This window comes from Sceloporus occidentalis, unplaced genomic scaffold, assembly GCF_023333645.1.
Source record: "Sceloporus occidentalis isolate IW3139 unplaced genomic scaffold, rSceOcc1.0.p SCAF_6, whole genome shotgun sequence".
Taxonomy (NCBI): Eukaryota; Metazoa; Chordata; class Lepidosauria; order Squamata; family Phrynosomatidae; genus Sceloporus; species Sceloporus occidentalis.
The window spans coordinates 4564598-4586993 of record NW_028316986.1 but is presented as its reverse complement, the minus strand read 5'-3'; the positions used below and the strand labels follow the sequence as shown (position 1 = coordinate 4586993).

General features: G+C 42.1%; 1 protein-coding gene across 3 annotated transcripts in view; it reads left to right on the top strand.

Moving 5' to 3' along the window:
• Positions 1-22396, top strand: part of LOC149310345 (adenylate cyclase type 3-like) — a 135969-nt gene that overhangs the window by 34606 nt on the left and 78967 nt on the right. For all 3 annotated transcript variants that reach the window (XM_089528763.1, XM_089528761.1, XM_089528762.1), the window contains exon 3: positions 2711-2860. In XM_089528763.1, coding sequence (XP_089384889.1) covers positions 2711-2860 — 150 coding nt within the window. The remainder of the gene's footprint in view (positions 1-2710; positions 2861-22396) is intronic.

Sequence of the window (22396 nt, the reverse complement as noted above, 5' to 3'; positions counted from 1 at the left end):
CCCAGCTTCTGTCTTTGGTTGTGGGATCATATGAAGAGATTAAATTCCTTCCAGTTCACCCTAGATAGTGTGGCATGCTTCAGTGATAAGGGGAAATTTTGAACGGGGACCAGTTCAGCTGTCTGGGATGAGTATTGTCAGTCACCTGTTGAGGTTTACGGTGGATGGTTAGCTATCTCTTGAGGCACCTGCATGATCCCTAGTTTCTCAAATCCTAAGGGTTTCTTGATTTCTGCTGCAACTTGGAGCTCCCATTGCATGATCACCTATTCCTTCGTGATGCTGGAACAAGGATGTCCACAAAACCACCCTGAACACACCCACATTACAACTAGGTTTGAGGTGTCTTCAGCAATTTTAAGGGCCAAAGAAGCATGGGATCTTGTCTTACATTGAATAATAATAATAATAATTAAAGTGGGTCCTTGGTATCCACTGGGGTTTGGTTCCAGCAGGACCCCTGTGGATACCCAAATCCATGGATGCTCAAGTCCCATTAAACACAGTGGCATAGTAAAATGGTGATCCTTATATAAAATGACAGAATTGGCCTTTGCATTTGGGGATTTATATATTTTTAAATTATTTTCAAACCATGGATGCTTGATTCCATGGATAAAATATCTGTGAATATTGAGAGTTGACTGTACACAACATCATAGTAAAATGCTGTTATTTGTACAAAATTGCAAAATCAAGGTTTGCTTTTTTTCCTTTCTCTTTTCTTGGGAATATTTGCAAGCTGTGGCTAGCAGAATCTGTGGCTATGGAAGGCCCACTGTTTGGACCAGGCCTGACTCTATTGAGCTTTGGATATCAGACATGTTTGGGTGTGTGTTCAGAATGGTACAGTGGTTTTGGCGCAGAAGAAAATGGATATGAATGCATTCTCCTGCGGGCTTCTTTGGCTTCTGTTTCTTTGGCTGTGTTTTTTGTTCATGGAGGGAGTGGTTTTGTGTGTGTGTGTGTCTGCTCTAGCTTTTGAGAGATATATAGTGTTGGGAGGAGATCATTTTCCCAGTTCAGCTATGATTCAGATGCAGTGCTATCTGAAAAGATAAACATGCCATTCTGTTTATTGTCTCTTAGCAACGCCGGAGAAGATGGGATTAAATTAAAACACAGAAAATAAGTACTTTTTTTTAAAATAGAAAATAAAAAGTATGTGCCTTTGGAAAAACACAGCCTTCAACAGCTAGCTGCCAGCCCATTTTAAGCTTAGTTCTCCACCCGTTGTCCCCAAATCCACTCCACCCCACCCAGTTTTTCCTCCCTGACTGGTTGATTATCTATGAAAATAAGAAATAGGAGAGTTATGTATACAACAGGCCCTTAATATCTGCTGGGGGTTGGTTCTAGGACCCCCTGTGGATACCAAAATCTATGGATGCTTAAGTCTCATGAAATACAGTGACATAGCAAAATGGCAAGATCAAGGTTTGCTATTTGGAATTTATACATTAAAAAAACCTGTGGATGCTTGAATCCATGAATAAAAAAATCCATGAATAAGGAGGGCTGACTTACTTCCAATGTGTTGTAATGGGTGTGAGTGATGGACTGAGGCTGCATCTACACGGCAGAATTTATGCAGCTTGACATTGCTTTAACTGCCATGGCTCAATGGTGTGGAATCCTGAGAATTACCATTTAGCCTTCTTTGTCAGAGAGCCCTGGTATCACAACAAACAACAAATCCCAGAATTCCATAGGATGGAGCCATGACAGTTAAAACGGTGTCAAACTGCATTAATTCTTCAGTGTGGCAGCAGCCTAAGAATCTGGGAAACCAGGATTCAGATCCCTGTTCAGCCACTGAAAGTCACTGGATGCTCTTGGGTAAATCCCCCTCTCAGCGGTTACAAGCTTCCTCTAAATAAATACAGCCGAGAAAAACATGCTTGACCGTGAAAACTTCCTGGGTGATCTTGGCCAAAGCAATGGCAATACTCCTCTGAGGAGATCTTCCCAAACTTTTTATGTGTAAAATTTGGACTTGTGTTGACTTATATACTGAATTTACTTAAATAAAACTGTTCTAATTTGAATGATGTTTTTTCCTTATAAAATGTTAAAGTGTGAATATACATGAATGTGTGCATGAAAATACGCACAATAAAAACCAAAATATTTGTATTCATATACTGCATCATGTGGGGCATACATCCACATGTTGATGTAAAGGGGGTGGTGCAGGGGGAAAAGGTTTGAGGTCAAATAGAAGTTTCAGGTAAAATAAACTGAAGTAAAGCCGAGGGTCATATTACAAAGGTTCTAAAGGATGAAGCAAAGGAAAATGATACAAAAACGCTTATAAAATCCCATTGGACATAACTGTTTGTGTTTGCCCTAAAAGCTGGATGGATGAGAGAGTTGAGAGGAGCTCAGTGCTTCCAGGACGTATTATACTCTTGCCTTTCACCAGGGGATGATTCCGTTTTGATAAGAATTAAAGTACAGTACTTTGGTCTGTGGATAAGTTGACCCAGGTTTTTGGGGTTGATTTTTTGACTAAAATTTGTAGACTTATACATGGGTATATACAGTCCACTGCTTTTAAAATATAATGTTCTCATATCCTTGCTTTCCCCCCAAAATAAACTAGTTACAGATCAGTTACTTGTAACTTACTACTTTCAAGCTCTGAGTCTGGGAGGGGTTAAAAAAATAATAATTCTGGAGACTCATCTGTTGTCCCTTTCCATTCAAGATCTTGTCCAACGTTGCCATCTACCTGTGTACCATCTGCGTGGGCATCATGTCGTACTACATGGCAGATCGCAAGCACCGCAAAGCCTTCCTTGAAGCCCGGCAGTCTCTAGAGGTCAAGCTCAACCTTGAGGAACAAAGTCAGCAGCAGGTAAGACTGAGCAGCTGTAGCAAATTTTTCCTTCCTTCCTCATGCCCCTGCAAACAATTTGGAGCTTGAGTTAGAGGTAAAAGATATATCTTTCTGTAGTGTTTTTTCCTGGCTGTTGAATTTGCATGTGTTTGAGTGTGTTCAGCAGATCTGAGTCTGTATGGAGTTTCAAAACCTAATCCTGGGGACTGGAGAAGAATTCAGTGGGATGGAGGCAAAATTACTCCCCAGACCCACTGGAGACTGAAAATACAGAATTTTTCTTTTGAAACTAGAAGTGACCAATTTTTAAAAAGTCTTTGCAGTAGTTTTTTGTGGGTTTTTCAGGCTATGTGGCCATGTTCTAGAAGAGTTTCTTCCTGATGTTTCGCCAGCATCTGTGGCTGGCGTGTTTGCAGGGGAAGGAGGTCCCCTGCAAACACATATCTAAAAGTCCCCACCCCCTGAGACACATTTTGGTAGCTAAAGACAGTACATCTTGCCTAACAGGGAAAATTATATTTCCTGGGTGCTTCCATGATCCTTCCTGGTTTTGAATAATTTCACATTACAGTGGTACCCCGGGTTACGAAATTAATTCGTTCCGCCGCCGCTTTCGTAACCCGGAAACTTTCGCTAGCCGAATAGCCCATAGGCGCTAATAGCGAAAGCCGCGATTTCGTGTGAAATCGCGCCGAAAAGCACCAAAATTTTTTTCGTAAGCCGAAAAAAAAAACGTAACCCGGAACAGTTTTTTTCTTTGGGATTTTTTCGTATCCCGGGAATTTCGTAAGGCGGTGCTTTCGTATCCCGGGGTACCACTGTATAGGCACCAAATGCTTTTTGGAGTGGTGTTAGCCATATGAGTGGTGTTAGCTTTTTGGAGTGCTGTTAGCCATATGAACCCCAGCCTAACCACCCCAGACTCACATAAATGCTTAATAATCAGCAAGAAACTGGCTGATAAATTCAGAAATGTTAACCAGAAGTAGATTTTCAGTTATGGCTGAGACGCATTATCTATTCTAGAATGTTGCTTGAAAATGTGAAGCATGGCAGCATGAAAGAGTGACTTAGTGGGAAAGGATGTTAAAATCAGGCCCTAAGATTTTAGCATTTTTTGTGTTATATCCTGGTTTTCTAAATGTCTCTTTGCTATTATGTTTTGTATAACATTCCCTTCCTTTGAGAGATGAAGGCACGTTACAGACCGCCATAAGGGACGTCCTCAGGACGTCCTAGGTTTAAAAAGGGGCGTCACTTCTTGATGCCCTCAAGCCTAATACGTCCTGAGGACGTACAAGATGGCGGTGCCCCATCTACATGGGGGCCGCCATGATGGCGTCATGAACGTGCCGCCTCCAAATGAGGCGGTGCGGACGTAACGCTGTCGCGCCGCGCGATGGCACTTAGTGCGCCCTTTCGTCGGTGGAGGAAGGAGCTCCGAAACAGAACTCCTTCCTGGTCTTGCGTCACTGGCGCAGCCTTTAGATGGCTGCACCCAGCGACACAGAGGAGAAAGGGGCCAAGCGGCCCCTTTCTCCTCCTCCCCACCGCCGCGGGGTGTCCTTGGGGCTTGAAGCCCCAAGGACACCTCTTTCCAGGCTGCGGGGAAGGGGCCTTTTGCTTACACTGCTCTGGCTCAATGCTATGGAATTCTGCGATTTGTAGTTTTGTTAAAGATCTAGCCTTCCCTATCAGGGAGCTCTTGTGTCACAACAAACTGCAAACCCCAGGATCTCAAAGGATGGAGCTATGACAGTTAAAGCAGTGTCAAACTGCATTAATTCTACAGCGTGGCAGCAGACCACTAGACCATGTTGGTTCTGACAGAATTCCCAATAAAACCTGGTTGGCAAGATTTAAAGAAAAAAGCCATAAAACTGTCCCTGGTCTTAGCAATTGCTTAGAAGATGTATTTTTTTGGCATATGACTCCTGTAATACTGTGGCTCTTATACAGGATTCTGGAAGTTGTGGTCCAAAAATACAACTTTCCCAATTTTTGCTTTGGACCATACTTGTCTTTCTCTCCCCCTCCTTAGCGCAATCACTGTGTGAAGGATTTCAAGCAAAAAAGTGGCACATGCCTTTTTTCACGTTTATTTAGAAGAAGGTTAAAAATACACAGGACACCCTTTTAATAGACTCAGTTGCATCCAGTTCTCACCTCCTGGCCTTGCTGACAACTTTTGATCCTTTGTCCTACACCAGACAGTCCATAACACTTTGCTGATAAGCGTCACTGGTATGCTACTGATATCAGCCTGTGCTGTGGGTTCATGGGAAGATATATTTTTACAGGCGACGATGGGTGTTTTGATGGGTCTTTCGGGGATATTTATATACTGTTGAGAAAGAATTGTAGGCTGCCAAGGCCTTACAAATTGACAAAGTTTCCAGAAAGAAGCACTAATAAGGAAAGCAAGCAGGCAGGAAAGGTCTATGAAACGAGGAAGACTACAAAGGATGTGCTTCCTGTGGCAGAAATTTGGTCCCAGCTCTGTATGGTTATCTAATAGGAAAACAATATTTAATCAGGACAGTGAGTGGCACCAGGTTTGTGCATGACACTAATTCTCTTTTTAAAAAATTATTCCATTTCCCCCCTCTTTGTAGCCAGATAGGCTCCCAGAGTAACTTGCAAATCTGGGAAATTAGGCTGCCTATTTGCAGCGTTACAATCTGAAAGGCACTACATGAAAGGAAAGGGCATTGGGAGGAAGGAGCAAAAAGCGGATATATGCATTGCTTGGTTAAAAAGTTCAGTAACCATGTTTAGCAGGTCACAGAAACGGGTAGTTCCCTCTGCCTTCAATAATAGAATCACAGAGTTGGAAGAGACCACAAGGACCATTCGGTCCAACCCCCTTCCATGCAACAACTCTCAACCAGAGCCTCCCCCCTGAGAAATGGCCATCCAGCCTCTGTTTAAAGGCCTCCAAAGCAGGAGACTCCATCACTCTTTGAGGGAGTGTCTTCCACTATCAAACAGCCCTTACTGTCAGGAAGTGCCTCCTGATGTTTAAATGGAATCTCTTTTCCTGTAGCTTACATCCATTGTTCCATGTTCTAGTCTCTGGAGCAGCAGAAAATAGGCTTGCTCCATCCTCAATATGACATCTCTTCAAATATTTAAACAAGGCTATCATATCACCTCTTAACCTTCTCTTCTCCAGGCTAAATATACCCAGCTCCATAAGTCTCTCCTCATAGGACTTCATGGTTTCTAGACCCTGCACTGTTTTTGTGGTCCTCCTTTGGATACATTCCAGCATGTCAACCTCCTTTTTGATTTGTGGTGCCTAGAACTGGACACAGGATTCCAAGTGGGGCCTGACCAAAGCAGAATAGAGTGGCACTATTACTTCCCTTGATCTAGAACTATACTTCTATTGTTGCATCCTAGAATCACATTGGCCTTTTTAGCTGCCACATCACACTGTTGACTAATGTTCAACTTGTGGTCTACTAGGACTCTTAGATCCCTTTCACATGTTATCTTGTTAAGCCAGGTGTCCTCCATCCTATACCTCTGCATTTCATTTTTTCGCAGTGCAGTACCTTACATTTCTCCATCTTGAAATTCATTTTGTTATCTTTGGCCCAGCTTTCTAATCTGTGAAGGTTATTTTGAATTTTGATCTTCTCCTCTGGGTTATTAGCTATTCCTCCTAATTTGGTGTTATTTGCAAATCTGATAAACATGCTCCCTGTTCTAGGGGTGCTATTCTAGGATGATGGTTGGTGGGGTTGGATCTTTTCTGCTGGAGATGGATACAGGCATGAACTGATGTGCCTGTGGTTCCCATCAGGGTGCTGACCTGCTGCTTTCACTCCCTGTGTTGGCCATTAATCCCATAGCTAAGTTTTCCAGCCAGGGTCTGATTGCTTGCTTACCTACATTTCTATACTGTATGAGAATTTCTAGAGTAGCAAATAAAACAAATGGCATTAACAGCAGACCTTACTAAAACGTTAAAACAAAGCATAGGGATTTGTTTATTTGAAAATGAAAAATTGGGCTGAGATTAGTTAATTGTCTTTCAGTGCTTCTAGTTCTCACAACTATGAGAAAATTATAGAGAACATTCAAACCCTGAGAGCCAGAGTAGGATAGTGCATTGCTTCTCAGACTTTCTAATGTAGAGGATTGGCAGATTTTCCCCTCTGATGTGCCAGTGATCAGGACAATATTTTTGACTATTGGCTACAACTCTTTCTTTCTTGGAAACTCTCTGTGGACCAGCAGGTAATGGGTCACAGACCTGAAAAGGCTTGCAGAGCATTACTTTGTGTAATGCACTGGTGTAGTGGTTTGAGCTTTCGGACTAGGACTCTGGGAGACCAGGGTTCAAATCCTTGCTCAGCCATGGAAGCCCTCTGGGCAACTTTGGACAAGAGAGACTCTCTCAGGCTTGGAGAAAGGCAACAACATATGCCTTCTGAATAAATTTTGCCAAAAAGATTGTGGGGTAGGGTTGTCATAAGTCATAGTGAACTTGAAGACACTTACCAAAGAAATGTTGAAACCCTGCCTTTTAAAAGGCCGAGATACTACATTTCTTGTGTTCTCCTGCCTTTCTTTCATGATATGGAAATAGGTGCCAAATTCTGTATCTGGAATGGCATTCTGGCTACTCTGGCTTTCTAAGGGCCTTTTGCCTTCACTTTAAAAGTGTACATTTATTACAAAATCCATACACATCATGATGTCCAATAAAAACAAATAAAATTCAAATACGAAGATAAGGAGACAAGCCTAACTGAAAAGCAGACACAGAAAGCCTTTTGTAACTATCTGATGATTCTAAAACGCAGGATATATACTTAGCATAAGATACACATGCTTGATCTTTGTTCCATGTTATAAAGTCTCTGTTGTTATATTCTCTCAAGTCATCAACTTACGGAGACTGTATGAGTGAAAGACCTCCCAAGAGCCACTTTACCAACAGCCTTGTCCAGATCTTGCAAACTCAGGGCATTCAGGGCTTTATTAATTGAATTAATCCACTCCTAGTGTGGTCTCCCACTTTTCATACTGCCTTCCACTTGAACTTGTATTGTTGTCTTTTCCAAGACTATGTGTTGAAAGTAGGATAGCTTGAGTTTAGCCATCTTGGCTTCTAGAGAGAGTTCAGGCTTGATTTGTTTTTAGATGTACTGTATATATTTGACTCTAAGTTGACCTAATGTATAAGTTGAGGTCAGGTTTTGGAGCCAAAATGATGGATTTTAATATGACCTGTGGATAAGTTGAGGGTAAAACTTAGTGGCTTGTAACAAAGAATGCAAAGGATGAAGGAAAGAAAAACAATGCCAACAGACTTAGCAATTCTGGTGGGCATAACTGTGCTCACCCTAAAGGCTGGGTTCATGAGGAGGGAACTATGGTAAATGGTGGCTGTGCAATGTGAGGACGAGGCAACCAGACACAGGTGGGGCTAACAAAATGCACACATATCAAAAAAGATGAAAATGCAAAACAAAGAAAATGATGACTATGTTAGCCATGATTATAGCCTGTAATAGTTTTTTGTGGGTTTTCTGGGCTGTGTGGCCATATTCTAGAAGAGTTTGTTCCTGATGTTTCGCTGGCATCTTCAGAGAATACTGGCATGGATGTGAGTGGGGTATATATATACTGTGTAACCCTGGGCTGGGAGGAGTATTTCCATGTTAATCTGTGTATTGTTCTGTTGCTGAATGGCAAGGCCTCAAGGTGAGAGGATATCCAAAGAGGATTTGTGTCTGTTTAATTTGAGAGCCATTGTCTGCTGGGAAAGCCCCTGACCTTGAGTGATTTTTCGTTTGCATATGCTGGATCTTGGTTTTAGTGTTTTTCAGGACTGGTAGTCAAACTTTGCTAACTTTAAGGGTTTCTTCTTTCCTGTTGAAGTTATCCAGGTGTTTGTGGATTTCAATGGCTTTCCTTTGTATTCTGACCTGATAGTTGTTGGCATGGTCCAGAATTTCCATGTTTTCAAACAGCATTTTATGCCCTGGATGGTTTATATTATCTTTTGCTACTGCTGATTTTTCTGGCTGACCCAGTCTGCAGTGTCTCTCATGTTCCTTGATTCATGTTTGAACACTGCATTTGGTGGTCCCTATGTAGACTTGTCCGCAGCTGCACCATATGCAATAAACTCCTGCAGCTGTGAGAGGGTCTTTCTGGTCCTTGGCTGAGTGCATCATTTGCTGGATTTTCTTGGTCGGTTTTTAAACCATTTGGAGGTTGTGTTTCCCCACCAGTTTCCCTATTCTGTCTGTGACTTCTTTGAGGTATGGTAAAAATACCTTCCCTTTGGGTGGTTGTTTGTTCCCTCTGCTGGGTTTTTCTGGGTCTGAGCTGGAGTAGCCATTTGCCTGTAGAACCCTGTCTAGGTGCTTCAATTCATCTTCCAGGAAGTGGAGTTCACAGATCCTTTTTGCCCATGCTTCCAATGTTTTTATTGTGCTTCTTTAAATTTAATGGAACAGTTTTGTCTGATTTAAGCTCAGAAAAGCTGATGAATAGCAATAGCAAGTACATTTCTATACCCCTTACTGATATACTAAGCAGTTTACAAGGTGTAAGCTAATTGCCCCCAACAAACTGGGTATTCATTTTAGCGAACTATGGAAGGATGCCAGGCTGAGTCGACCCTGAGCCCTTGTCTGGTACTGAACTCAGAACCTTGAGCTTCTTTGAAGGGAAGCTCCCAAGAGCCTCCACTGTCATGGTTTTCCCACCCAGGCATTCAAAAAGGTCAGAAGCAGCAGCACTGTCATGGAGAGAGTAGATGGGGCCAGTGCTTCTTTTAGGTGCTCCCAGAATGGACAAAGCTCTCGTCTTTTGCCACTCTACTCTAAGAAGGAGAAGATTGCATTTTTGATAAGAGTTAAAGTACATTAGTTGCACTGACCCATGAATAATTCAACCCAGGTTTTTTTGGTCAAATTTTCAACTCAATTTCTAGACTAGTATATACAGTGGCATCTGGTAGCCCTAGAACTCGCCTCATGTCACCACATTTCATCTACAGCTTTTCCCAGGATATTTCCTAGTCTTGTCATTTGAGAGCTTTCAAAATAGAAATGCTAGGTCTTAAAATCTAGCTGAACAATAAATGTGCTCCGGTGTGTGTGTGTGTGTGTGTATGTGTGTGTGCGCGCGCGCGCCTTCAAGTTGACTTATAATGACCCCATGAATTTCATACAAAGCTATGTTCCCTGGAGTTCATTTGCCTACCTCTTAAAGATCCCACCAACTTTGATTTGTGATATACTGTCATGGCAAACAATATCCAAAGCCACACTTCAGGCTTCTGGAATGTATTTTGTTTTTAACTAGAATCTTGAGACTCACCAAGCAAAACCTGGTGTAAAAGACACACTAAGACTCAAGAGTTTGGAAATTTGTTTTGAGTAATGTAGCACATTTCTTAAACTGTGGTTCTCCAGATGTTTTGGATGTCAATTCACAGAAGCGTGGAGAAGGGTTAGTGATTCTGGATATTAATGCCCATGACATTTAGAGGAACAAAACTGAGAACCATTGGAGGAAAGTTCCAGAACTAAATGGAACTCAGAATTACCAAAAACCCTGTTGTAAATTCCAGCTGAAGTTGACCCATTGAATCAATGGGAACTTTATACATCCGCATATATCTAGGTCCCATTGTTTCAGTGGGTCTACTTTATTTAGGACTAATATTATTATTCAGGCCAGTTTTCCCTTCCACCCCCTTTTTCCAAACTCCCCTTTGGGTTGCTCTGAAGCAAAAAGTGGTAATCATATGGCCTTCAAGATGTTTTTGGACTGTAATTTCTAGCATTACTTGTCATTGGCTGTTCTGTCTGGGGCTGCTGGAACTTGTAGTCAAAAAACCTCTGAAGGTTTTGTGTGATTTTCACCTCTGCTCCAAGCATTTTATATCAGTGGTAAAATTTGGAATAGGGAATGAGAGAGCAAGGGAGTGCGCCACCATAGGGAATCCATAGGATTCCATCACAGGCAGTTTTTCCCATACTCAGAGGTGGGTGAGTCTGGAACAGATCCCACACATATAGTAAGGGCCCATTGTGGTTTGAATCCGTTGCTCTGCTCCTTAGTCTCTGAAGGAGCAGAAAACAAGTTTGCTTCATCCTCAATATGACATCCCTTCAGATATTTAAACAAGGCTAACATATCACCTCTTAACTGTCTCTTCTCCAAGTTAAACATATCCAGCTCCCCAAATCTCTCCGCATAGGGCATTGATTCTCAGAGACCATCTTTTACTGTGGCTTCGGAAGCTGATACAGTGCCAGAAGTCGATCATTAGTCTGGTTTTGAAAGTTGGAATTGCTCCTGTTTTTTTTCATGACTGCCGTATATACTTGACTATAAGTCGACTTCAGGTATAAGTCGAGGGCAGGTTTTGGGGGCAAAATTATGGATTTTGTTATGACTCTTGGATAAGTTGAGGGTAAAACGTAGGGACATTCAACAAAGGATCTAAATGATGAAGTAAAGGAAAACAATGTGAAGTCGAAGGCTTTCATGTCTGGCATCCATAGTTTTTTGTGGGATTTTCAGGCTTATGTGGTCATGTTTATTTATTTATTTATTTCCCGCTCTTTTCCCGGGACTAGGACTCAGATGTTGGTGAAACGTCAGGAATAAACTATTCTAGAACGTGGCCACACAGCCCAAAGAACCAACAAAAAACAAAGGAAAACAATACCAAAGAAACTACAAAATTATGGCAGGTATAACTTTTTTGGCTCATACTAAAGGCTGGATAGAAGAGAGAGTAGACGGAAGTCAGTGCTTCCAGGACAGATTGCACTCTTGCCTTTCACTGGGGGATGGTTCCCTTTTAAATAAGAGTTAAAGTATAGTATTTACATTGACCCATGGATAAGTCGACCTAGGTTTTTGGGGTCAATTTTTGACTAAAATTTCTAGACATATACATGAGTATATACAGTATCTCATTATATGCAAGTGAAAGGTATCTGAAAGCTATCTATGTTCTCTCTCTCAACCAAGCTATTTCCCCCTGTTATCCAACCACCAAGACAGCAGACTTCTACATTTGTTGTTGTTGTGTGCCTTCAGGTTGTTTCCAACTTATGATGACACAAAGGCAACCCTATCATCGGGTTTTCTTGGCAAGATTTGTTCCCAGGACTACATACATAATACTTATGAGCAGAAGGACCAGGCAGCCACTTTGTTGGTTGAATTCTGAAATACAAGAACTCTCTCAGTTTCTTTAGAATACAGTATAGCGGGTGGATCCTGAACCAGTCAAAGAAGGGACTTACTTACAAACAATTATTGCCATTGATGAAGGGGAGGAAGTGCCTAAGAGAAGCACAGACACACCAGATGCTTGTAATCCCCTTAGGGACCATTTTATTGATTTCACCAAAGGTTTTGTAACTTCAGCTCAAGTATGAGCTCATGGGAATCTGTCCACACATGAAGGAAAACAAGTTGATTGACAATTAACATGGGTTTTGGATTTTTCCAGATTTTGGAGTGCCTGTATTTACATATACGTACATAATGAGTTATCTTGGAGATTGGGCCCAAGTCTAAACATGAAATTCATTTATGTTTCATATTCACCTTATACACATAGCCTGAAGGTAATTTTATACAATATTTTAAACATTATTTTGTGCACGAAACAAAGTTTGTGTGCATTGAACCATTAGAAAGCAAAGGTGTCAGTATCTCAGTCAGGCATCAAAAATGTTTTAGATTTTGGTGTATTTCAGATTTCAGAATTCTAGGTAAGGGAGGCTCAGCCTGAATTATACAATCCATTTCCCTCCAGTGTTTCCTGAAAAAAAAAGGCTTACTAACAAAACGCACCATCTTCCCAGCCAATTTTTTTTATCACTCACCCCCAGGTTTTCTTCATATCTCTAGCTCATTGTTTTGTCCACCATCTCTGTCACATCACTTTGTTCCTGCACTTTTTAAATCTTGGAGGTCTATATGTCAACTTGCATAATAGCTGTCTTTTGTGGGGTAATAGCAGTAACAAAGTCCTAAAGACATCACTCAGATTCAGTACTTGATGAAGCTCGGATCAAAGTATCTTTCCAAAGAATAGCTTGATGAGTAGGAGGTCCGATAGTAAATAAGTTGGACATTGATATAATCAATAAATCATCAAAAAAGGTGTTCAGTTTCTTTTGTTCATTACAGAGTGGAAAAGTATAAGAAACCTTTTCCAATAACCAAGTATCCCAAACCCTTTCCCATCAGTCACTTACTAGTACATTCCCTGCTTTCCAGCTGCTTTCAATTGTACTCTTGGCTGCCGAGATGTGAAATGTGATAATCTTACAATGTTTCAGACAAATGTTCTCTTTACAATAAATTGACAATAAGAGAAGGCCTGGTCAGAAGGTTACAGTTTGTTTCACAATGAGAGATATTTGCATTGGTATTACATTCCCAAAATCTCTCCTAAGCATTTACTAAACTTGGACATGTTTCTTAAACTTGGACATGTTATGTTTCTTAAAGAGCAGTCTCCAGTGGATTGTATCCCATATTCCTTGCTTAAATGCCCTCCAAAGTCTTACTTTCATCTGCTGTCTAGTCATAGTTCAGCCTGGATTCTGTTTAAATCAGAATGTAAGCAATTGACATTCAAACATGTAAATGGCTCTTTCTATATACAATTTGCACGTTGCTGCTACGATGTGTTAATGACGGAATGAACACTTGGGTGAGGTGGCTTCATGTGGCATGAGAAATAGATGGAAATTTATTGACAGGAACAGATCAGAAATAGTGGATGTGAAAAAGTATTTTTACAAAAAGGAAATGCGCAACAAATATAAAACATGGATTCTTCCAAAATTACATGCATAGTGAGAAATTGGGCTGATGTTTTATTTTTCTCGCAGTCATTTCCATATATGGTGCCATTTTGTTCATACAGAAATAAGCCAAATAAAATGCTTATACTATATTTATACCAATACTATTTAACTTTTTAAAAATAATATATTCTGACATTTTAATTTTAATCAGTTGCCAAGATGCATTTTGTGCATAATTAGTTCACTGCATTCCCAGTAAAATTATGTTGTATTTTAAAAGGTAATCCTTGAAGTTGCCTCAATTTACATGCAGTAATATGTTAGGATTAGGTTTTTTTTAAGAATAAAAAGAGTAGTTACTTATTTTCCCCAAAGAACGGATATTTATTTGTGAACTGTTCATTTCATTGTGTTTCTTTTATTAAAAATATTTGTAGGCCCTTTCTCACATTCAAAGCAACTTCCAGCAAATGCCACTAAAAACTGCAAAATAAATCTTATAATGGAAAATAAACAATAAACCAACAAAGGATAGTGACTTTAATTTAACTCAACTTTGGTCAAAGCCCTTGACTAGACTGGCCCAAAGCCATCAGGAAGTGATCCCTTTTCAGACTTCCCTAAATCTGGCAAGAGCTTAGATTTTGTACATTGAAAGGATCCACCACTGTAAAGATCCTGTTGCAAGCAACAGGAAAAGAGATTCCGCCTCAACATTAGGAGAAACTTCCTGACAGTAAGGGCTGTTTGACAGTGGAACACACTTCATTGGAGAGTGCTAGAGATGCCTTCCTTGGAGGTGTTTAAGCAGAGGCTGGATGGCCATCTGTCAGGGATGCTTTGAGTGCATGGCAGAAAGGGGTGGGTTGGATGGCCCTTGGGGTATCTTCCGACTCTAGGATTCTATGATTGTGATTAAAAACAAATCCCTGAGATAAGGTTGTGTGGTGTTGCGGGTGAGGGGATTTGGAATGTATTTAAAAAGTGGCTTCAGTAGAGTCAATTCATCCTTTCTTTTGGTAAAAAATAAGTACTAATTCACATTCTCTCTAAAGATATTTTTCCTGAACTGTTGGTCCTCCACCTTCCTCCTCTTTAAACATTATTGGAAAGATGGTGAGATAAATATTTATTCTTTCTTGAACTATTCTCTAGCTAGATTAGATTATAGCCTTTTATGTAAATATAGATTAAAGCCATTAGTAAACTTTTGCTTTGAACTACAAGCTACATGTGTTGTTTTTCCAGTCAGTCTCAGTTCTTAGGGAAGCATAGGCGCGTTACAGACGTGCCAAAGGGGCGTGCTAGGGTTAGGAAGGGCCGTGGTAGGGTTGAGAAGGGCGTCCCTTCCGGATGACCCTCAACCCTAGTATGGACTGAGTCCGTACAAAATGGCGGCACCCGTCCAAATGGGGGCCGCCATTTTGACATCGTGGATGCATAGCGTCCGGACGTCGTGCGGCGGAAATGATGCAGCGAGTGCGTGACTAGCGCCTCGCGGTGCCACTTCCGGGGCCCAGAAAGAAGCCCCATTTCGGCGCTTCTTTCTGGCTGTGCCCAGGAACCACGCAGTTTGGCCGCTGCGGTTCCTGGACGCAGCAACCGCCGGCGGTGGCAGACCTCCCATTTTGGGCGGTCTGTAATGCGCCATAGTTAGACAAGGACATGTTTCTGCTACTCCACTGATTTAAAGCTAGACCCTTACAGGCTTGGCTTTGACATCTTTGATAATTCAATATTTTTGTTTCCTTGGCAAGGGCTGATGCCTTAGGAAACATAAATTACCCTACACAAAACACTTCTGTTTGTGTGTTGTGTGCCTACAAATCATTTCCAACGTATGGCAACCCTATTATGTTTTTTTCTCATCAAAGTTTGCTCAGAGGAGGTTTGTCATTGCCATCCTCTGAGGCTGAGAGTATCATAGAATCATAGAGTTGGAAGAGACCACTAGGGCCATCCAGTCTAACCCCCTGCCATGCAGGAAATCCAATTCAAAGCATCCCTGACAGATGGCCATCCAGCCTCTGTTTAAAGACCTCCAAGGAAGGAGACTCTATCACCCTCCGAGGGTGAGAGTATGTGATTTGCCCATGGTCACCCAGTGACTTCCATGGTATCAAGCCCTGGTTTCCAGTCATAGCCCAGCACTCAAACCACTGTGCCATGCTGCCTCTCAAACGGTCTCTAAACATTTTGGATAAGAGCGACTCAGCCTGTATATACAAGTACAGTATTCCAAAACTTAAAAAATAATAATCCAAAATCCAAAACACTTCTAGTCTCCAACGTTTTGGATAAGGGAAATTCAACCTGTTCCAGGTGAGACAGCGTGTCTCTCTAGATCGTCCAGTAGCTCCTTCCCTGGAGTCCTGGATTTGCCTTGCAGCTCACAATGGCTGTGAGTGCGAGGAGAGGAAGATTTCTCCTTGTTTATACTGTGATAGATTGGCCGTTCTCTGCGAAATCAAGAGGGAGGCCATGGTGACAGTGCCGTTCCTATAGCAACACATTCTGTATCTGCTTCTGCTGTGTAACCCCTGTGGGCTCTCAGGGAGAAAAACCCACTTAATTAAACAAGTTATTTACATTCAGAGCAAAACCCAAAATAAAATTAGAATGTGCCTTAGACAAAAAAATTATTTTTAAACGTTCACTGCAGAAAACAAGGATGGAACTTTGTCTTTGCTTAACATGCCTCTTTTTCTCTTTCGGCGGAACCTGTCTTCTCCCTCGGCCCACGCGAATTTGAAGCGTCGATAATGAGTCCGCCAACGCTGCGTGGAGTGGGAACCAGCTGATTCACATGTGCTTGTAACAGAAGCTTTGTTAGCACTCTGGATGGCTAAAACAACCAGATCCTTGAAGGATCCAAGGTTAAACAAAGAGTACAGAGCCAGCATGGCATAATGGTTGGAGTATTGGCCTACGATTCTAGAGACTGGTGTTCATAGTGTAACAGAAATTTCAGGAAACTTAAATTTCTAGGATTTGCAGAGCAATAGGATTGGCAAGAGGACCTAGTAATTGAAAATCCATAAGTTTATTTCCAATTGTCGACAAAGGAAAACAATGAACTCAGTGGAATTCAAGTTCCAAAAGCTGAGACCCCGAACAAGACAAAATGGCTCTTTTTATATTATTCAAGACAAAGAAGCTTCTTCTATACACCTGATTGGCTAATTACAATTTAAACATACAGAATTCTTACAATCAGAACAGAAATACATGCATACATTAAAACTGCATCATCACTCCTTACCTCCTCCTGTAGCCTTCCTCCTAACCTTGCTTCTGAATGTCGACTATGTGTCCTTATCTCAGTAGTTTATGTTATGTCTTTTTTACTGGTGCCAGCTTCCATCCAGGTCAAGATGCACTCCTTATTCCTTTGCTCTAGTTTTTCTAAACTCCAAGCCTTTATTTCAAAAACCATCTCTCTGGCTGACAAAGGTGACTCCATCTTTCTATAGTTTTTTATTTCAACAAGGAATATTTCCACCACATTAGTATCATAGAATCATAGACTTGGAAGAGACCATAAGGGCCAACCAGTCCAACCTCCTGCCATGCAGGAACTCTCAATCAAAGCACCCCCGACAGATGGCCATCCAGCCTCTGTTTAAAGATCTCCAAGGAAGGAGACTCCACCACACTCCGAAGGAACATCTTTTGCTGTCCAATAGCTCTTACTGTCAGGAGGCTCTTCCTAACATTGAGGTGGAATCACTCTTCTGGTAGTTGGAATCCATTGCTCTGTATCCTAATCCCTGGAGCAGCAGCAAACAAGCTTGTTCCATCCTCAATGTGACATAGTTAAACAAGGCTATCATATCATTTCTTATCCTTCTCTTCTCCAAGCTAAACATACCCAGCTCCCTAAGTCTCTTCTCATAAAGCATGGTTTCCTGACCTTTCACCATCTTGGCCACCCCTCTTCTGGACATGATCCAGCATCTCAACATCCTTTTTGAATGGTGCTAGAACTGGACACACAATTCCAGGTGAGGCCTGACTAAAGCAGAAGAGAGTGGCACTATTATGTCCCTTGATCACTTTACTTCTATTGATGCAGCCTAAAATTGCTTTGACTTATTTAGCTGTCTCATGACACTGTTGACTCATGTTCAACTTGTTGTCTACTGTGTAACCCACTGAGATGCCCGATGTCATGGCCAGCCAAGAGCAGGTCTCTGAGGATGAGGGGGAGGATGGGGCTCCTCCAGTGCAAGAGGTAATTGAGGCTACACCAGGTGCTAATCCTGCTCTGCCAGAATCCAGCCCTGATCTCCCAGCCCCAGAGGAGGAGGCTCAGCCTAGTGCTGATGGGATTCCTTTGGTGGCACAGCAGCCTAGTGGTGACTCTGGGGAGGAACCAGGCCTGGAGGTTCCCTCATTTAAACAACGCAGGGCTGAGAGTGCTGGCAGATGCAGGTCCAGGAGGATTGCTGAGAGACAGTTGGCAAACAAGCCTCAGCTGGCACCGAGGAGAGAATCTCCTACTTAAGAAGCAGGGAGACACCAATTCAATGCCAGAGTTTATTGCACGATCCTTTGGTGTGATTGCTGCCTGCACTGGTTCCCTGTATCTTGACTCCTTGTTGCCCTGACTCTTGACCTTGGAATGGACAGGACTCTTGCTACTTCTGGCTGCCCTGACCCTGGACTGGACTGACTACTCTTAACTCTGTTTTCCTGGCTTTGGCTCTGGCTTTTGGCTTGCTCCTTAACTATCGCTCCTTGCAGGTTTGTGGACTGTTCCCAGTTGCTTGCTAATTACCTAGCTGAGCCATCCTTATCAGTGTTGTTTGTGTGTGCTGGCCACAGTCCAGGACAACCTTGTCCAAATAGGCACCTAACTACCAATGTATATTTTGGGGAATTAAATTAGCTCAAATTAGTATGACTCAGTGGCTAAGTTGCTGTCCATGGGATCTTTAACCTATGTATACTGAGTCTGGAGGTATAAAGAATTCCAGAGGCAAAGCTTCAAGATATGCATTTAATTTTAAAGGAGAAATCATATAATCATAGAGTTGGAAGAGACCACAAGGGCCATCCAATCCAACCCCATTTCTTCCATGCAGGAACTCACAATCAAAGCATCGCTGACAGATGGCCATCCAGCCTCTGTTTAAAGACCTCCAAGGAGGGAGACTCCACCACTCTCTGAGGGAGTATATTCCACTGTCGAACAGCTCTTACTGTCAGGAAGTTCCTCCTAATGTTGAGCTGGAATATCTTTTCCTCTAGCTTGCATCCATTGTTTCATGTTCTAGTCTCTGAAGCAGCAGAAAACAAGCTTGCTCCATCCTGAATGCAACAGCCCTTCAAGGACTTAAACAGAGCTATCATGTCACCTCTTAACCACTTCTTTTCCAGGCTAAACATACCTAGTTCCCTAAGTCTTTCCTCATAAGGCGTGGTTTCCAGGCCCTTTGTCAACATCCTTTTTGAATTGTGGTGCTGAGAACTGGATACCACAATTCAAAAAGGATGTTGACAAATTGGAGTGTGTCCAAAGGAAGACTACCAAAATGGTGAAGGGCCTGGAAATCAACATACTCTTGTTTCACTCATGCAGCTATGCACACACACAAGAACTAGGAAAGTCAAGGGTGTTACGTTGGAACAGAAAAAGGCCCTTTAAGGGTAATACTGCACCTGAACAAAGGTGGTTCCAATGCAGAGCGTCTGGAAAGAGAAAAAGATACTCAAGCACTCTGGGGCAAACTGGGGTTGGCAAGCGTTTGAAGTGCTAAGCAAGTAAGCAGCAGAGTGCCAACACACACTGGAGCAGAGACTTGCCAAGCCAAGCCAAGCAACAAAGGAATGGCATCCTTTCTTATAGGGATTTTCCACCCTGGGGGCGAATGCCAGAGCGCATCTTGACCAAAGAGGTGTTTGAAATTGAACTATCTTGGAAATATCTGGAATTGCTTTAAAGTTGTTTTCCAGGGTGGGGATATGAAGGCGTGAATGGGTATATCAAGCATGCCTATCTCCTAGGCTTCAGAGATACTGCCAGTGTCTTGTCTGTCATAAAACTGCCATTTATTGATCTTTTGAGATTTAGCCCTTATCAACTCCTGTGTCCAGAGATAATTGCCAAAATGGAGGTTCCCAAACATGGCCTCTGTGTGATGGAAGAATCTCAATAATGGTGTCCAATGTAGGGTCATAACAGGTTCAAACCCCCCCCCCCCCTTATCCCATGTATTGCTTAATACAAGAAAAGGAGGGGTAATGAAGGCCAGGCCACATGCTAACAACTGTGACTCCTCGATCCCTTTCACATGTACTGTTATCAAATCCCTGCTCGGCCATGAAACCCAGTGGGTGAGCTTGGACAAGTCATATGCTCTCAGCCTCAGGAAAAGGCAACGGCAAGCCTCCTCTGAACAAATCTTGCCAAGTAAACCCCATCTAGTTGCCATAAATTGGAGATGACTTGAAGGCACACAACAACATCAACATACAAAGAGCATAAAATACAACATGGGGGACAGGCTGATCCTGTGCACGCTTGTTTGTGATTTCACAATGTACCCTTGTGCGCGTTTGCTTGGCATTGAGTCTTACTGTATTCAGTACTGCTCACTCACTAGTAAATGGATTAATAGTGCTTTGTTGTTGTTGTTGTTTGTTGTTTGCCTTCAAGTCATTTCTGACTTATGCTGACCCTAAGGCGACCCTATCATGGGGGCTGTTTGGCAAGATAGTAAATATATCAGTCTAAATTTCACAGGTAGCTTCCCTTCTTCACCATGCATAAGAAGGACTGAGCTTCCTTTGGTTCTTCTTTGCAAAGGTTGCTCCAGCCTCATCAGTTGTGCAGCCTATTAGCTGAACCAGAGGAGCTCATTAGTCTGGCAGGCTTCATCTTGAAACATCACAATGGGGCACCCAGAGAGCTGAAGGAAGGGACCAGGGAGAGATCTCTGTGTGATACAGTCTGAATTATTCCTTTTGTCATTTGGAGTTTTGTGTACTTTGAATCTGCTGCAATTCAGCCATAATTACAGCATCTGAGGGCCCTTTTACCAATTACCTTTTCTAATGAGCAGGTTAATTATCTAATTGCCTGAAAAAGTGAGTCTTGTGTATGCAAAGGTGAACTCAGACACTTTCCCATTTTCTCCTGCACATGTACAGACCAATGTGGGCTGCATCTGCACTGAAGAAATAATCCACTTTGACACTGCTTTAACTGCTATGGCTCAGTGCTGTGGGATTCTGGGAGCGGTAGTTTGTTGTGGCACCAGAGTTCTCTGTACAGCGAAGGCTAAATGTCTCACAAAACTAGAATTCCCACAATTCCATAGCATTGAGCCATTGTTGTCAAACCTGATTATTTCTGCAGTGTGGGTGCAGCCATAGACACACAAGACTCCTTTTCCATGCAGTTCTGGAAAATAGGGAGAAATGATTAAAGAACATTCTCAAAGTGGCATTTCAAAGGAAGGACTAAAAGGAGGAGAGGAGTTAAGTCTTCCACTTTTCCCCTGCAAGTCTTCGTCTTTTTCCTGTGACCACAAGTAGGTGAAATCAGAAGTAAAAACAGATGTTTCTGGGTGGTTACAGTGACTGCAGATTATTTATTTATTTTATTTTATTTCTATCCTTCCTTTTTCGCAATATGGGAAGCAAAGTGGTGTTGAATTTTTTTGGGGGGGGGAGTTAAAATAATATTTGTTTAAAAACAAACAAACCACCACACCATTAAATAGACAATCATATTAAAATATAGTTAACACTCCACATTTTTGGCTTTGACTTTTGTGGATTTGCTGATTTGCAGATTTGATTAATACGTTCTCTCTAGGAATCTCTAGGTCGTCTGGCACAACTCTGCCAGATGTTAACCATAGAGTTGTGCTGGAGGACCTAGAGATTATTAGAAGAAACACTTCTCTAGGCATTTGTAGGTCCTCCAGTGTAATGCTGTGGTCAACATCTGGAATATGTTGACTAGAGTTGCTCTGGAGGACTGGAGATTCCTAGAGAGGTGTTCTCTCAGGTACAGTTGTGCTGGAGGACCTAGAGATTATTAGAGAAAACACTTCTCTAGGTATTTGTAGGTCCCCCAGCATGATACTATGGTCAATGTCTGGAAGATGTTGATTATAGAGTTGCTCAGTCTAAAGGATCTGGTGTTCTCTCAGAGAAAAAAGGCGTTTTTTATTTATGGTTTTTCCACTTCATGGAGGTCTTGTGCTCCTAACCCCAGTGAAAGTGGAGGGCTCACTGTATTTAAAACAGTTTAAAATACATGTAAAATATAAAAAGTACAGCCTGCCCTATTAAAAAACCCTCCAACTGTTGGGTGAATTCTGGAACTCCAGAATCCCACTGGGTTTTCCCTTGGGAACACAGTATTGCAGGTGGACCCTTAACCAGCCAAGGAAGCTTGTTGTTGGTGGTGTTGTTGTTGTTGTCTGCCCTTGACTCATGGTGACCCTGTGAATGAGACACCTCCAAGAATCCCTGTCTTCCACTTTTCTGCTTAATTCCTGCAATCCCTTGGCCATATTTCCTGACTGAGTCCATCCATCTGACATGCGGTCTTCCTCTCCTTCTTCTCCTGCCTACCTTTCCTAGCATCGCTGTCTTTTCCAGTGATATATGCCTTTTCATTATATGGCCAAAGTATGGCAGCCTCAATTTAGTCATCTTGGCCTCTAAGGAGATCTATGGCTTGATCTGTTCCAAGACCCATCTGTTTGTCTTTTTAGCT